Below are 18,156 nucleotides of genomic sequence, written 5' to 3'. Positions count from 1 at the left end.
AGAACCCTAGTGCTTGATTTGCCCTTTTAATGGCCTTTTTAACCTGTGTTGCCACTTTAGTGATTTGTGTATCTGTACCCCTAGATCCCCCTTTGGTTCTCTAACCTGTTTAGACTCTTATAATCCAATAAGCCAGCCGAAGCCAGCAGGAATGACACCACAGCTGACGGGCGGGAGGCCCACGCTGCCGTGGATCGTACTGGGAGTGGGGTCTCTAAAGAGCTGCCGCTGGTGGGGCGGGGGGGGGGGGGAAAGAGGGAGGGGGAAGCTCGTGGCTGGGGAGGCCCAAGGATTCCTTGTGAATCCTGGAGATTACTCACCTTGGCCTCTCCTGGCCACTCTACTGCCTCCGGCCAGGTTTTTGTGGCAGATTTGGTGCCGTGCTGACCTCCCACCATTTCAAATGAAAATTGTGTTGAGGTGCCAATCATATCATTGGGCCCCAACTTCAGCATATTCATTCGGTCCCTGCCTGCCTGGGCCGGGCGGCCTCTCACGTGCCAGGAATATTCTTGGATAAAATGGCAGTGGGCGGGAATACCCTCTACTCAAGACTTTCTGCTCAGTTTTGCCCCCAAAAAATAGGCAAAACGAACGGGAAAATATAAAATGGGGAAATGTCACGCCAGTTGTCTGCCCATTTTACATTCCATGCAATTGTTAGGCAGCATTCTTTCTGACACTCATCAGTTTGACATGTTCCAATATACAGATGAACCTTAAATGATGTTTTAGCGTCCTTCACACACATTTCCCAGAATTTCCACCAAATCATCTACCTGCCCACATAAAATGGGTGCCCAGGGTTGTTAGGAGCCTGAGCTGTTGACAGAAATGGTTTTTAAAAAGAGTCCTGCCTGGAGAATGCGAGGAGAATGTACATCCATTTATCTGCATTCCTTCTTGTTGTCACCTAGCTGCTCAGGTACCTTTGTGCCAACTATTGGACCGCGGCCCTGTTTGACTGGTCATAGGTCTTAACACTTCTAATTTTATTCAAAATAAAACAATGTTTTAAATAATTAAAACACGGAGGGTCAATTTTCACTTCTGCTATTAACGGGGAGGTAACGGCCTCAAAATGGGGTCGGTTGCTTTTCCTCCCCGTTAACACCAACGAAAAGGCCGGCGACATTTTGAAGAGGGCCTATCGCTGGGTGCTCGAAGCGCCCACCTGCCTCTGATGGTAGGCCCCTTTTAATATGCAAATGGTGGTCCTAGGACCCCGATAGTCGTTTTACTTCGGAGCTGGTTGAGACCGTGCACCGTGCACATGCTGACCAGTTCCACGGGTGATGGAGCCGAAGAGGCTCAGTCAAGGTGAGTTTGGGATTATTTGTGTGGGGCCCGGAGGAACCCCTCAACCCCAATGTTAACGAGGCCGGTGCCTCATAAATCACGGCCGCTTCTTTGCCCCGGTTACAGGCGATCGGCCGGCGCGCACTCAGTCGGTCGGCCACCCAAAAGGTCAAAACCTCTCTCGATAAAATTGCTGAGGTTCAGTAAAGTCAGATTTTGTTTGAGGTGAACAATTCCTCTTTCTATTCTGTTTTACTTCATTTATGATTTAAAAAAATCCCTAGTGGCAGGAAAGAGGTTGAAGTCCATGTGGTCCCTGCAGCGGCAGCTTGGAATGAGATCAGGCCATTGTTAGAGTTTACCTGGACACAGCTCAGAATAAAATACGGCTGAGACACAAAAGGGTTGAGGAGACAAGGAGAGGCTAGAAGAAAGAGAGAGAGAGAATGAGAAGAAAGAGAGGAGACTGTGGAATTTGAATAATAAACAGGAACACGATGATAGCCATCACACAGACAGCAGAGAGATAGATGCAAGTTAAAATTCCTCACCCACCTGCCACCAAAGGTGCACAGGTAGAAAATGTACAGGGAGCATACTATAATTATTTAAATTAATCCAGTGAGGTCAGCTTACTGCTCTATCAGCATTGGAAAACTAGCATTAGGGCCAATTTTCCTGCAATCAGGTACTTGTGTTTTTGGAGAAGGGAGGAGAGAAGGACCAAAGGACAGATGTAAGGCAGGTCAGACAGCACCAGAGATGCTCTGCATTCATCCTCCAATATGCCTGCTCCTGCACAAACCTCGATATGTCAGAGAAGCAGTGAATGTGTTACATCACCACTTACCTGGACGTGAAGGAGGAGCAGTGCATGAGGAGCCTCAAACTTACCCGAAAGGATGTAACTGAGGTGTGTCACCGGAGGCAGTCAACATCTGGACTGGTAAAGAAGATCACAACTGCTCTCAACTTTTAATCCCACAGGTATCTACTGTGGACATCACAGATGTCAGCCACTTTGTGCAGGAAAAAAAAACCCATCAGGGCCAGGATTTTCTGATGTTGCACTTATTAGCCTGTCACTATCTGTCCATTATAACAAATGGGTGTAAAATTGCAGTGCAGAAGCAGAGTCCCAGCCCAGTTGTTTAAAGTCCAAACGAACAATGAACGAATGACAGGCTGCACAACACATTAAAACGTTTTCCATGCCTGATGTGTGTATTTAATGTGTTTTGTGACGTGTTTAGCATTCTTTCATTGTTCTTTTGGACTTTGAACAAATAGGCTGGTACACTTTGAGTACATAAACACACTTCTCTTTGTGCACAAGGACATATACTGCATGTAATGAGTATGGACACGCAGGTGTAATATATCATGCAAACCATAAATTATATAGTACACCCCTCAATCTCCATATTTCTTTACTGTTTAGTTTAATAATTTTGTCAATTATTCAAATATGGACAAAGATCACAAAGGATGGTTTGTTTGTTATTCTATAATCTCATTTTTTTCCTAATATATTAAGAGTGAACACAGTGTACCCTTTTTACCTGTTGTTTGTTCTCCAGAAAAGCTGTTTCACACCTCCACAGGTCAAGCAAAACAGAAAATCGATCTACTGAGAGATGGGCCCAGCCTGGAAGATCAACTTCCCCACACTGTGGTCTTCCTGCAGAGGAAACTCTCTGGCATGTTCTCGGATCTTTAAAAAGGGACACGTAGAGAGAAGTTTTAGCTCAGTTGTATCACAGTAACTTGCAACACAGCATGTAAATTCGACTGATTTGTGTATCAGATTTTATAAGTGACTAATAAGGCGCTAATTAAATGAAAGAAAAGGAAATGCTGTAAATGTCTTCCATTTTATACACACTGACATCCTCAGGCACTTCCAGGTCACGTCAGGTTACACAACACAGATTATCTACCCTAATTTGCTCTGGCACTCATTTCAATATGATCCCAGCTACCAGGATAATAACTATACCCTATGCATAAACGAGCCATTTAAGCGTTCAATGTGAAAGTGATAAATCGGGATTTGCAAGTACTCGTGTGCTAGAAGACACTGGGAACAAAGACCAAAAGAGAAAACTGTCCATTCGCTGAATTTATAGAAACCTGATTGTTTAAACTCCAATCTATAGCAAAATGTTTGTGTTTTCATTATTGACACCAGCTTCAAAACCCATCATGAAACAAAACACTTGGCAGCGTGTCTGCATGACTTGCGCGTGAAGTATGCATAATAAATAGGGCTTACAACTCCTCTTCCTCCTCAAGCATGAGAAAAGCTTTGCTCATGGAGTCAGTGGCCCTTTAAAAGAGAGAAGAAGCAGTACACGTCATAGTATGAGGATGTACAAGACCATTTATCACCTTACCTTTCTCAATATATTGGGTTGCAAGAAGCAGCAGCTGGTTTTCTAACTCTTTTAGATCCTTTATTGCCACGTCATACATTATGTAAAACCCCCGCTGGTCCTGGGTGTGAATGTAACTGTCCTCAGTCGTGTAGAAATCATCGTGGTTCTCAATCTCTGAGAACTCCATAAATTCGGTGACATACCGCTATAAGCATGATTATAAATATTGATCAATTATTTTGCACACACTTGACAGTTTCTTTCTGGAAACAAGTAAGTCCGTCCTTCTCCAATCTGTATCTTTATCTTAAAGGAGCAGTATTCTTTATTGGACACATTTAGCAACAGGCTCAGGACTGGAAATTCCTTCACAGTGTCAGCAGTAATTGGCACTGCTGGCAGTAGAATTATTATTCACATTGCAAATCTACTGATAAGAATTTGCAAGTTAAAATATAAGTGCCCCAAATCTATCGGAGGCAACATTTTAAACGTGAGCAAACTGCAGCCGTGCGTTTCAACCCCCTTACAGCCTGAGCCTGTTTCACCAGCTCTCCATGGGACAGTTACACAAGTAACAAGCTCACTTGACTGCCCGTCACTCCATATAATTTTCACATTATACAGAAACATGATTTGAAGTGTATAACAGCGAAGGTGACAACAATTTTTTTTTCAAAAAAGTATTTCATTTTAAGGAATGTACCTTCTAACGAATCAGGGTGTAATGTACTTTCAGTTAAAAAATATATCGAGAATAAATAATACAAGATCAGTATTCATGGATTAGTGAATAAAGAACAAATAAGAGAGGCAGATTAGAAGTGAGCTGGAGAATATGCTCTTTAATAATTACAGGAACGCACAATGCATTATCTATAATATGTTAAATGCCTTTTGTGTGTGCACGATTCTCAACAAATAACAGTCACTTCCTATCACACCAATTTCTAACATGCTTAAAATTATTTATTTACTTTCCTTTGCTCTCCACAGTGCCACCTACGTTGGAGACGCTAACATCAAGCCACAGGCCTGAAACTGCCTGCTTCCTTCAAAACGCTGCCCTTCACAGCAGTTGCCTTACTATCCCCCCCCCCCACCCCAAATCAGGCGGACCCATTCTGGAGCACCATTGCTGCCACCTGCCCACTATTCCGTGACCACTGACCCAAACCCCACCAAAAGGTCCAAAGCTCCCCCCCAGCATCACCGGAGTGCTAAATGCCACATTTCCGATTGTTGCCAGGAACAGCTGGAAATTTGTCATGTAGAATCAATAGATGGCTTTGAGCACTTGGGGGTGTGGGTCAGGATCACATAGTAGGGTCACAGTTGGGTCATGTCTAGTAGGGTTACAGTAGGTAGTGGGAGAGTGTGGGAAAGGGTCTTGTTTTGCTGGGGGAATTCTTGAAAGTATTTTGTATTTTAAAGAAATCCCTCCTCCCCATAACCAGACTTTGAGATCTGATCACGACAGGAGGAAAGCCCAGTCATGATTTCCCACCTTTAAACAATGTTTTAAATTATCTAAGCTTTCCCAAATCATGACATCGGAAACCCTTTTTTAAAATGCCCCGCTCCTCCCCCAGGACTAGACTCCTTCACTTCTGCCTTGAACACTCAAAGCTTTCTTCCCCTCTCTGCTCTCTCCCACTGCCTTTCACTACTCCCACTTCTCTCAACAATCAGCCTGCTCCCAAAGAAAACCCCATCAACAATGTTCCCACATATCATCACTGACATCCCAGCACTGTCACATCCAAAGTGCACTCTCCCACCACTGCCACAGCCTCGCTTTCCTAGTGTTCCCACAGCCTGGAAGCTCCCAGTACCCTGGACATCCCCTAGTGCTGCCACATGCTGACATCTTTCTCCCACTCCTACGGTGCCCTGGTACCATGTCTCCAATGCTTCCAAACATGACCACCCTTTCCACTACTCCCATATCCTGCACTATTGGAGGCCAGGAGAGTGGGAAATTGAGGGACACCGAAAGTGTACATGTGCAAAAACGTGAACAATTGTGCATGTGCAGAGGTCGAAAAAGATCAGGACTCAAAATTCCAAGCTTAAGTAACAAAGCTTTGGAAACAGGCCAGAATGCAAACCTGCAAAGGTGGGAGGGGAAGGGGGGAGCCCGCGTAGGTGATAGCTATTCGAAGTTATTGGAAAATGGGAAACATAAGATTATGGCTAATCTTGTGATTCTTTTTTGCCCTTCAATTGCTACATTTATAACAAAACACGTTAAAAAAATAACTTTTAGGAGTGTACAGTGGGTTGTATGGGGAATTGAGATGGCTGCTGACAGCAGTTTGAACACTGCTTTTGAGCAATTTGGTTGCTTCTGTGGTAGTTGCTGGTTGTTCGTTGGTGCCTTTTCCTTAGCTGTTTAGTAATTGGTTGGCCTTTAGCCAATAAAATATTTGAGCCAATGGGTATAACTTAATTGGCTATTTGAGCCAAACAATTAGTGGCTTGTGAGTCATTGATTTTATCAATACATTCCTTGAGTTAATCACGTTATTTTATCCAACAAAGCTCCCATGGGACCATATCATTGCATGAGCTACGATCTAAAGGGTGGGGAACAGAAAATTCTGAATTTAGCACATAAAAGAGGAATGGAAACCCATCTCTCTGTGCACTCCCTTTGGCTGTTTTCCAATTATAATACAATAAAATGGCCACCAAAGCATAACTGCTACTGCACATCATACTCATCTGTTTAAAATTACCACAAAGATTAACAAACACCCTGAGAGCTGGGAAACATTGCATATTTGTGGATGCGAGCACTTGAATAGAAGCCTACACCATTTTGGCACTAGCGCAAAATTAGAGAGAAATTTGGATCCCGCAGCTGGAATTTCTGTGGAGGTTCTCCCGATCTCTCACTGTAACTTCGGCAGAAACTCTGGGTAATGGCCATTTACATTGTTTCTCTAGGGTTTTCATCAATAAGCCGTCCAAGTTACAGCGGGAGATCGGGAGAACCCTCACAAGGTTTCTACCCCCTAGGGATGCCAAACAGCAATGCTAGTTTGCTTTGAAATGCATGGCCAGAAGGTTGTGGTTTCAAGTCCCATTCCAGAGACTTGAACACAAAATCTAGGCTGATATCAAGGCTACAGTACAGAAGGAGTGCTGCACTGTCGGAGATGCCATCTTTCAGATGAGATATGAAACCGAGGCCGCATCTGCCTTCTCAGGTGGACGTGAAAGATCCCACGGCACTACTTCGAAGAAGAGCAGGGGAGTCTTCCCTGGTGTCCTGGCCAATATTTATTCCTCACTAAATATGGGAGCTTGCTGCATGCAAATTGGCTGCTGTGTTTCCTACATTACAACAGTCACTACACATCAAAAATACTTCATTGGCTGTAAAACACTTTGGGATGTCCTGAGGTCATGAAAGGCACTATATAAATGCAAATCTTTCTTTCTTTCAAGTGTACCCAATTTGGGGCACTCAAGTACAAATGACCCCTCCCCCCACAGTTAATTTGAACACCAGCGGCTGAAAGCAACATTGTAGGAAATGCTAATACGGTACCTTGTAATCTCCTGGTGTGTTATGTAAATAATAATGAGAGCCCATGCCATCTGAAACACCTGAACCACCTTTTGCTGCACTGACCCAGCATGTGTCTGCTGCTGTACGAACTAACTTGCCCCCATTCAGGGTCAAGCCGGAGATGCTGATGGTCAGAGTTCGTTCAATGGATCTGAAGTAGTTCAGTATTCCTAAGCAGATTCGCTGCAGAGCAAGAAGTATAACAAACTAAACAGTTACCATCGGCAGTTTAGCACCTAGTATAATGACCACTAAAAATAGTAGACAAAACTATTTCACATGAACAAGTCAAGTGTTGGCAAGCTAATATTTGAGCAGTCTAATTTCAAGGCTCGACAATATTAGAGGTGAAAAATGTTGAGAATCTGAATTAAAAAACAGAAAATGCCTGAAATCCACAACAGGTCAATGAGCATCTGAAAGAGTCTCGATGAAGGATCACATACAAAATGTTAATCCTTCTTTCTTTTTCATATACTGACCAGTCTGTTTTGCATTTACAGCATTTTCTGTACAGATCACGATCACATCAGTTATACGCTGCCATGTTTCTAAGCGAAATGTGGCAGCAAATTAATTGATGCGAAGCTTAGATTTATTTTACTTCCGAAATGTGGTTCAACATATCTGAAATGCTGAGTGGTGGAGCAGAGATATACAAGAAAGAAAGAAGCACTGCAGATCTGTGCAAGCGGAGCTGTTACCTGAAGCTCTCGGATTCTCAAGTGGCGCAAGAAGAGGAGAGACAAATAAGCCCCCCGTGTCATCACAGGGTCTCTTATATTGTCCTCATTCACCTCGTCCAATCCCAGCAGCTGCATAGTGGTAGTGTAGCTATAACTGCAAGAAAAAAAATAGAAGGGGATGAGAAAGAGTGAACTGTAGTAACTGTCTGATGATGCAGCAGCTCCTTATCCCTGCTGGGTGCTTATCCAGATTGAAACTTCAAATCAGTGCTACTCAAAGATTTTTCACCTCTCTAAAGAATATGAGACAATGATTGGCATCTTAGTGGTTACATGCCAATACTGTGCGTATTTAATTAAGGTGCAGGAGTTCTTTATCTTGACAACACTAGAAAGAATGAATACAAGATTGTCACATTCCTCTATATTGTAAATGAGAATTAGAGGATGTTTTGTAAAGTCCATTTAAATTCAATTAAAATTTTGACAGCTGCTTATAAGTACAAGTACTGGACAGCTTATTTCCTAGTCAGCCATGAGTTTAAGTGCCAAGGTTCCTCGTCACTCTAAGCCATGATAAATCTCGGTTGGCTGAGTTTTGTCAATTCTTGACAGTGCTGTTCAGTGAGGCACTTTGAGGAAGTAAAAGAAAAGAGTTTAATTTATATAGCACCTTTCATGACCTCAGGACGTCCCAAAGCGCTTTACAGTCAATTAAGTACTTTTGAAGTGTAGTCACTGTTGTAATGTAGGAAACATGGCAGCCAATTTTCACACAGCAAGGTCCCACAAACAGCAATGTGATAATGACCAGATAATCTGTTTTAGTGATGTTGAGTGAAGGTTAAATATTGGCCGGGACAACAGGGAGAACTCCTCTGCTCTTCTTCAAAATAGTGCCATGGGATCTTTTATTTCACCTGAGAGAGCAGACAGGGCCTCGGTTTAACATCTCATCCAAAAGACTCCCTCAGTGCTGAAGTACATTGGAGTGTCAGCCTAGATTTTGTGGGAATGCTGTGAGAATTGAACCCACAACCTTCTGACTCAGAGACGTGAGTGCTACCAACTAAGCCATGGCTCACACTTTTCTGGGAACAAAACTAGTGCATTGTAACTGGCTGGTGATCAATTTGGAATATATTCAATGGCATTAGTTAGGAAAGAATCATAATGAAACAGGATGTAAAAATCACAACCCAATGTTTGTACAAAACCACATTTCATGGGGCCCAAATGAACTGAGCCACATAGTAATAGATCACCCACAATCCTCTATATCTCACTCTCAGTTGTCCCACCTTTTGCACCCATCAGGCAGGGGCTATATACTTTCCTATAAGACAGAAAGAAAGGACAGACTTGCATTCATATAATGCCTTTCATGACCTCAGTTCATCCCAAAACAACCATTCACCATTACTCACTGCTTTACAGCCAATTAAGCACTTTTGAAGTGTAGTCACTGTTGTAATGTAGGAAATACGGCAGCTAATTTGCGCACAGCAAGGTCCCACAAACAGCAAAGCATTAATCATAGTATCATAGTAGGTACAGCACTGGAGGAGACCATTCGGTCCATCATGCCTCTGCCACCTCTTTCAAAGAGCTATCCATTTAGTCCCATTCCCCTGCTCTTTCCCCATAGCCCTGTAAATTTTTTCCCTTCAAGTGTTTATCCAATTCCATTTTGAAAGTTACTATTGAATCTGCTTTCACCACCCTTTCAGGCAGTGCATTCCAGATCATAACAACTCGCCGCCTAAAAAAATGTTTCCTCATGTCGCCACTGGCTCTTTTGCCGATCACCTTAAATCTGCGTCCCCTGGTTACCGACCCTTCTGCCACTAGAAACAGTTTCTCCTTATTTACTCTGTCAAAACCGTTCATGATTTTGAACACCTTCATCAAATCTCCCCTTAACCTTCTCTGTTCTAAGGAGAACAACCACAGATTCTCCAATCTCTCCACATAACTGAAGTCCCTCATCCCTGGTACCATTCTAGTAAATCTCTTTTGCACCCTCTCTAAGGTCTTGACATCCTTCCTAAAGTGTGTTGCCCAGAATTGAACACAATACTCCAGCTGGGGCCTAACTAGTCTTTTATAAAGGTTTAGAATAATTTCCTTGCTTTTACACTCTATGCCTCCATTAATAAATGATGTGGAGATGCCGGTGATGGACTGGGGTTGACAATTGTAAACAATTTTACAACACCAAGTTATAGTCCAGCAATTGTATTTTAAATTCACAAGCTTTCGAAGGCTTCCTCCTTCCTCAGGTGAACGTTCCAACAACGTTCACCTGAGGAAGGAGGAAGCCTCCGAAAGCTTGTGAATTTAAAATAAAATTGCTGGACTATAACTTGGTGTTGTAAAATTGTTTACAATCCATTAATAAAGCCCAGGATCCCATATGCTCTTTTAACAGCCTTCTCAACTTGTCCTGCCACCTTCAAAGATTTGTGTATCTGCACCCCCAGGTCTCTTTATTCCTGCACCCCCTTTAAAATTGTAGCATTTAGTTTATATTGCCTCTCCTTATTCTTCCTACCGAAATGCATCACTTCACACTTCTCTGCGTTAAATTTCATCTACCATATGTCTACCCATTTCACCAGTCTGTCTGTGTCCTGAAGTCTGTTACTATCCTCCACTTTGTTTACTACATTTCCGAGTTTTGTGTCATCTGCAAACTTTGAAATTATACCCTGTATATCCAAGCCAAGGTCATTAATATATACTAAAAAGAGCAGTGGTCCTAATACCAACCCCTGGAGAACACCATTTTATACTTCCCTCCAGTCTGAAAAACAACCGGTCACCACTATTCTCTGCTTTCTGTCCCTTAGCCAATTTTGTATCCACTCTGCCACTATCCCTTTAATCCCATGGGCTTTATTTTTGTGAACAAGTCTATTATGTGGCACTTTATCAAATGCCTTTTGAAAGTCCATATACACAACATCAACCGCAATACCACCATCAACCCTCTCTGTTACTTCATCAAAGAACTCAATCAATTAGTCAAACACAATTTTCCTTTAACAAATCCGTGCTGACTTCTATTTATTAGCCCATACTTTTCTAAGTGCCAATTAATTTTGTCCCGGATTATTGTCTCTAAAAGTTTCCCTACAACCGATGTTAGGCTGACTGGCCTATAATTGCCAGGTTTATATCTCTCCCCTTTTTTGAACAGGGGTGTGACATTTGCAATCCTCCAGTCGTCCGACACCATCCCCATATCTATGGAGAACTTAACGACTGTGGCCACATTCTCCGGAATTTCCACCCTTACTTCCCTCAGTAACCTGCAAAAGAGTCCAACCACCTCCCCTTGACATTCAACGGCATTACCATGGCCGAATCCCCCACCATCAACATCCTGGGGGTCACCATTGACCAGAAACTTAATTGGACCAACCACATAAATACTGTGGTTACAAGAGCAGGTCAGACACTGGGTATTCTGCGGCGAGTGACTCACCTCCTGACTCCCCAAAGCCTTTCCATCATCTACAAGGCACAAGTGCGATGGAATACTCTCTACTTGCCCGGATGAGTGCAGCTCCAACAACACTCAAGAAGCTCGACACCATCCAGGACAAAGCAGCCCGCTTGATTGGCACCCCATCCACCACCCTAAACATTCACTCCCTTCACCACTGGCGCACTGTGGCTGCAGTGTGTACCATCCACAGGATGCACTGCAGTAACTCACCAAGGCTTCTTCGACAGCACTTCCCAAACCCGCGACCTCTACCACCTAGAAGGACAAGGGCAGCAGGCACATGGGAACAACACCACCTGCACGTTCCCCTCCAAGTCACACACCAACCCGACTTGGAAATATATCGCCGTTCCTTCATCGTCGCTGGATCAAAATCCTGGAACTCCCTACTTAATAGCACTGTGGGAGAACCTTCACCACACGGACTGCAATGGTTCAAGGCGGCGGCTCACAACCACCTTCTCAAGGGCAATTAGGGATGGGCAATGAATGCTGGCCTCGCCAGCGACGCCCACATCCCATGAACGAATAAAAAAACCTATGATGCATCCCATCTGGACCGGGTGACTTTTCTACTTTTTATCTATTTTTATCCTATCCAATATCACTCATAGATCCTCCTTTACTGTTACAATGGCAGCATCCTCTTCTCCACTGAAGACGGATGCCTTGTATTCATTTAATGCCTCAGCCATGCCCGCTCTTCACAAAAACTGCCTTTTTTGTCCCTAATCGGTCCCATGCTTCGTTTGACTACCTTTTCACTATTTATATGTTTATGAAAGACTTTTCTGTTCCCTTTTATGTTAGCCCCTAATCTATTCTCATACTCTCTCTCTGCCCCTCTTATTCCCTTTTTTAGATCTCCTCTGTACTTTCTGTAATCAGATTGGTTCTCTACTATATTATGAACCTTACATTCGTCATAAGCCTCCTTTTTCTGTTTCATTTTAATCTCTGTATCTTTAGTCATTCAGGGAGCTCCAGGTTTGGATGCCTTCTTTTCCCCCTCATGGGGATGTGTCTACTTGGTATCTGAACCAACTCCTCCTTGAAGGCCTCCCATTGTTCAATTACTATTTTACCTACCAATTTCTGATTCTAATCCACCTGGGCAAGATCCCTTTTTAACTCACTGAAATTAGCTCTCCTCCAGTTAAGCATTTTCACATTTGATTGTTCCTTGTCCTTTTCCATAACTATTCTAAACCTAATGATATTATGATCACTGTTCCCCAAATGCTCCCTCACTGAAACATGCTTTACCTGCTCCACTACATTCCCCAGAACTAGATCCAGCATGGTTTCCTGCCTGTTTGGGCTGGAAACACACTGTTCCAGAAAGTTCTCTTGTACCCATTTCAGGAATTCCTCCCCCTCTTCACCCTTTACACTGTTACTGTCCCAGTCTATATTGGGATAATTGAAGTCCCCCATTATCACTACTCTATAGTTCTTGCATCTTTCTATAATTTGCCTACAAGTGTTCTCCTTTATCTCCTTCCCACTATTTGGTGGCCTATAGTACATACCCAGTAGCGTAATAGCTCCTCTATTGTTCCTTACTTCTAACCAAATAAATTCTGTCTTTGACTCCAGCATTACATCATCCCTTTCCAGTGCTACAATAGTTTCTTTGATCAATACTGCCACCCAACTTCTTTCTTTTCTTCCCTATCTTTCCTGAATACCTTGTAGCCAGGACTATTAAGTTCCCAATCCTCCCATTCTCTGAGCCAGGTCTCTGTTATTACCACTATATCATAATCCCATGTGGCGACTTGAGCCTGCAGCTCACCAACCTTATTTACCACATTACGTGCATTTACGCACATGCACCCCAATCTCATCTTAGACTGCCTTGCATTTGCCCCCTGTCTGATCCCTTCTATTTCTGAACTATTCTTTACTCTAGTGCTACTTGTCCCTCCCAGTCCTCTGTGCACTTTGTTTCTCCTCGCTACTGTTTCATCCTGGTGCCCACCCACCTGCCAAATTAGTTTAAACCCTCCCCCACAGCACCAGTTAACCTCCCCGTGAGCACATTGGTCCCAGCTCTGCTGAGGTGCAACCTGTTCTTGAACAGATCCCTCCTGCCGCAGAACTGGTCCCAATGCCCCAGGAATCTGAAGCCCTCTCTCCTGCACCATTCCTCCAGCCATGCATTAACCTGTCTTATCCTGCTATTCCTGTACTCACTAGCGTGTGGCACTGGGAGTAATCCAGAGATTACTACCTTTGAGGTCCTGCTTTTTAACTTCCTCCCTAACTCCTGAAACTGTGACTGCAGAACCTCGACCCTTTTCCTTCCTATGTCATTGGTTCCCACATGGACCACGACTTCTGGCTGTTCCCCTTCCCCCCTCAAAGTGTTCTGAGCCCTCTCAGTGATGTCCTTTACCCTGGCACCAGGGAGGCAACACACCAGGCGAGACTCACATCGGCGGTTGTAGAAACACCTGTAAATTCCTCTGACTATCAAATCCCCTATAACAGCTGCATTTCTTTTGCCCCCCTGTGCAGCCAAGTTTCCCACGGTCCCGTGGATTTGCTCCTGACTGCACTCCCCCAAGGGACTCCCTCACTGGTAGTGCCACACTCCCAGGGGACTCCTGCACTGCCTGCCTGTTCCTCCTAGTCTGTCTGGTGGTCACCCCCTCCATCTCCGCCTGAACTCTCTGTAGCTGTGGGTTGACGACCTCCTGAGGCCTGCTATTCACGGAACTTTCAGCTTCCTGTATGCACTGTAGTGACGCCAGCCGCCCCTCAAGCTCACAATCTCAGAGCTCGTGCTTGAGCTCAAGCAGTTGGCAGCACTTCCTGCACGTGTGGTTTTCCAGGACACACAACGACCAGATAATCTGTTTTAGTGATGTTGGTTGGAGGGATGCAAAATTATAGGTAGTGTCTTTGACCATCCTTTTACTTTTTATTGTTTTTCATAAGCACACAAGCCAAAGGATAATGAAAGAATGGGTGGGGCTGCTTATAGACGATGGGAGCCATCTTGCACTTCATGGTGAAGGTAGGATGGAAATGTTTAACAAGTATTTTCATCATTTTTTAACAAAGGGAGTTGAAAGTGGGACGGTTGGAGCACCCGAGGAAGACATGTGCGTGTCACGCTTGCAAATAAGTTTTCAAATGGACGCTGCATCGCAGAATACTGAGAAAGGTTGGGGAAGAGATGGCAGATGGACTAGCAATAATTTTCCAAAAATCTTGGGAAATGGGAATTCTGTCAAAGGACTAAAAGGTGGCAAACATTCAATCCTGTAAAATGAAAGGGGAAATTATAAGCCAGGAAATTAATGACTAGTTAGTCTTACATCGAGTTACATCGAAACTACAGCACAGAAACAGGCCATTCGACCCATCTGGTCTATGCCGGTGTTTATGCTCCACACGAACCTGCTCTCTCCCTACTTCATCTAACCATATCAAGATACTCTTCTATTCCTTTCTCCCTATGTGCTTATCTAGATTCCCCCTTAATGCTTTTATGCTATTTGCCTCAATTACTCATTCTGGTAGCACATTCTTACCACTCTTTGGGTAAAGAAGTTTCTCCTGACTTCCCTATTGGATTTGTTAGCGACTATTTTATATTCATGACCTCAATTGTGGATAACATCTAGAAAGAAATAAAAGAACTTAAATTTATATAGCAGCGTTCACATTGTCAAGATGTGGCAAAGCGCTTCACAGCCAACTAATTATTTTTTGTAGTGTAATTGTTGTTTAGTAGGCAAACATACCAGCCAATTTGTGCACAGAGAGTTCCCACAAACAGTAAATGAGATAAATGACCAGTTAATCTGTCTTAGCGGTATTGGTCAAGGGTATGGTAGCATCGTGGTTATGTTACTAGACTAATAATCCAGAGGCCTGTACTAATAATCCGGAGTCATGAGTTCAAATCCCACCACGACAGCTGGGGAATTTAAATTCAATTAATTAAATTTTTAAAATCTGGAATTAAAATACCAGTATCAGTAATGGTGGCCATGAAACTACTGGACTGTTGTAAAAACCCATCTGGTTCACTAATGCCCTTTAGGGAAGGAAACCTGCCGTCCTTACCCAGTCTGGCCTATATGTGACTCCAAACCCACAGCAATGTGGTTGATTCTTAATTGCCCTCTGAAATGGCCGAGCAAGCCACTGAGTTGTAAAATCTCGCTTAAAAAAAGTCATAAGAAGAATAAAACCGGACACGACAAAGGCAAACGAAGCCGAGTCAACCCTGCAAAATCCTCCTCACTAACATCTGGGGACTTATGCCAAAATTGGGAGAGCTGTCCCACAGAACAGTCAAGCAACAGGATGACATAGCCATACTCACAGAATCATACCTTTCAGCCAATCTCCCAGACTCTTCCATCACCATCCCTGGGTATGTCCCGTCCCACCGGCAGGACAGACCCACCAGAGGTGGCGGTACAGTGATATACAGTCAGGAGGGAATGGCCCTGAGAGTCCTTAACATTGACTCTGGACCCCATGAAATCTCATGGCATCAGGTCAAACATGGGCAAGGAAACCTCCTGCTGATTACCACCTACCGCCCTCCCTCAGCTGATGAATCAGTCCTCCTCCATGTTGAACACCACTTGGAGGAAGCACTGAGCGTAGCGAGGGCACAGAATGTACTCTGGGTGAGGGACTTCGATGTCCATCACCAAGAGTGGCTCGGTAGCACCACTACTGACCGACCTGGCTGAGTCCTGAAGGACATAGCTGCCAGACTGGGCCTGCGGCAGGTGGTGAGCGAACCAACACAGGGGAAAAACCTAATTGACCTCGTCCTCACCAATCTACCTGTCGCAAATGCATCTGTCCATGACAGTATTGGTAGGAGTGACCCCCGCATAGTCCTCGTGGAGACGAAGTCCCGTCTTCGCACTGAGGATGCCATCCAACGTGTTGTGTGGCACTACCACCGTGCTAAATGGGATAGATTCAGAATGATCTAGCAGCTCAAAACTGGGCATCCATGAGGCGCTGTGGGCCATCAGCAGCAGCAGAATTGTATTCCAGCACAATCTGTAACCTCATGGCCCGGCATATTTCTCACTCTACCATTACCAACAAGCCAGGGGATCAACCCTGTTTCAATGAGGAGTGTAGAAGAGCATGCCAGGAGCAGCACCAGGCCTACCAAAAAATGAGGTGCCAACCTGGTGAAGCTACAACTCAGGACTACATGCATGCGAAACAGCGGAAGTAACATGCCATAGACAGAGCTAAGCAATTCCACAACCAACAGATCAGATCAAAGCTCTGCAGTACTGACACATCCAGTTGTGAATGGTGGTGGACAATTAAACAACTAACGGGAAGAGGAGGCTCTGTAAACATCCCCATCCTCAATGATGGCAGAGTCCAACACGTGAGTGCAAAAGTCAAGGCTGAAGCGTTTGCAACCATCTTCAGCCAGAAGTGCCGAGTGGATGATCCATCTCAGCCTCCTCCTGATAGAAACGGCTGAGTGCACTGGATACAGCAAAGGCTATGGGCCCCGACAACATCCCGGCTGTAGTGCTGAAGACGTGTACTCCAGAACTAGCTGTGCCTCTAGCCAAACTGCTACAACACTGGCATCGACCCGACAATGTGGAAAATTGCCCAGGTATGTCCTGTCCACAAAAAGGACAAATCCAATCCGGCCAATTACCGTCCCATCAGTCTACTCTCAATCATCAGCAAAGTGATGGAAGGTGTTGTCAACAGTGCTATCAAGCGGCACTTACTCACCAATAACCTGCTTACCGATGCTCAGTTTGGGTTCCGCCAGGACCACTCGGCTCCAGACCTCATTACAGCCTTGGTCCAAACATGGACAAAAGAACATAAGAACATAAGAAATAGGAGCAGGAGTAGGCCAATCGGCCCCTCGAGCCTGCTCCGCCATTCAATAAGATCATGGCTGATCTGATCCTAACCTCAAATCTAAATTCATGTCCAATTTCCTGCCCACTCCCCGTAACCCCTAATTCCCTTTACTTCTAGGAAACTGTCTATTTCTGTTTTAAATTTATTTAATGATGTAGCTTCCACAGCTTCCTGGGGCAGCAAATTCCACAGACCTACTACCCTCTGAGTGAAGAAGTTTCTCCTCATCTCAGTTTTGAAAGAGCAGCCCCTTATTCTAAGATTGTGTCCCCTAGTTCTAGTTTCACCCATCCTTGGGAACATCCTTACCGCATCCACCCGATCAAGCCCCTTCACAATCTTATATGTTTCAATAAGATCGCCTCTCATTCTTCTGAACTCCAAAGAGCTGAATTCCAGAGGTGAGGTGAGAGTGACTGCCCTTGACATCAAGGCAGCATTTGACCGAGTGTGGCACCAAGGAGCCCGAGTAAAATTGAAGTCAATGGGAATCAGGCGGAAAACTCTCCAGTGGCTGGAGTCATACCTAGCACAAAGGAAGATGGTAGTGGTTGTTGGAGGCCAGTTATCTCAGCCCCAGGACATTGCTGCAGGAGTTCCTCAGGGCAGTGTCCTAGGCCCAACCATCTTCAGCTGCTTCATCAATGACCTTCCCTCCATCATAAGGTCTGAAATGGGGATGTTCGCTGATGATTGCACAGTGGTCAGTTCCATTCGCAACCCCTCAAATAATGAAGCAGTCCGAGCCCGCATGCAGCAAGACCTGGACAACATCCAGGCTTGGGCTGATAAGTGGCAAGTAAC

At 44.4% G+C, this 18,156-nt stretch overlaps 1 protein-coding gene and 1 long non-coding RNA gene across 2 annotated transcripts in view; one reads left to right on the top strand and one right to left on the bottom strand.

Annotated features, from left to right (window-relative positions):
• LOC137322013 (uncharacterized) overlaps positions 1-3,144 on the top strand; it is an 88,856-nt gene extending 85,712 nt beyond the window's left edge. Inside the window, exon 4 of the long non-coding RNA XR_010962942.1 lies at positions 2,880-3,144. This is a non-coding gene — a long non-coding RNA (uncharacterized lncRNA). The remainder of the gene's footprint in view (positions 1-2,879) is intronic.
• si:ch73-242m19.1 (uncharacterized) overlaps positions 1-18,156 on the bottom strand; it is a 139,937-nt gene that overhangs the window by 104,003 nt on the left and 17,778 nt on the right. The window contains exons 6-9 of the mRNA XM_067985017.1: positions 7,962-8,097; positions 7,237-7,440; positions 3,696-3,882; positions 2,862-3,013 (exon numbers count right to left, since the gene is read on the bottom strand). Of these exons, the coding sequence (XP_067841118.1) occupies positions 2,862-3,013; positions 3,696-3,882; positions 7,237-7,440; positions 7,962-8,097 (679 nt within the window). The remainder of the gene's footprint in view (positions 1-2,861; positions 3,014-3,695; positions 3,883-7,236; positions 7,441-7,961; positions 8,098-18,156) is intronic.

Source organism: Heptranchias perlo, chromosome 5 (genome assembly GCF_035084215.1).
Source record: "Heptranchias perlo isolate sHepPer1 chromosome 5, sHepPer1.hap1, whole genome shotgun sequence".
Taxonomy (NCBI): domain Eukaryota; kingdom Metazoa; phylum Chordata; class Chondrichthyes; order Hexanchiformes; family Hexanchidae; genus Heptranchias; species Heptranchias perlo.
The sequence above is the reverse complement of the archived record's forward strand: the minus strand, read 5'-3'. Positions and strand labels throughout refer to the sequence as shown.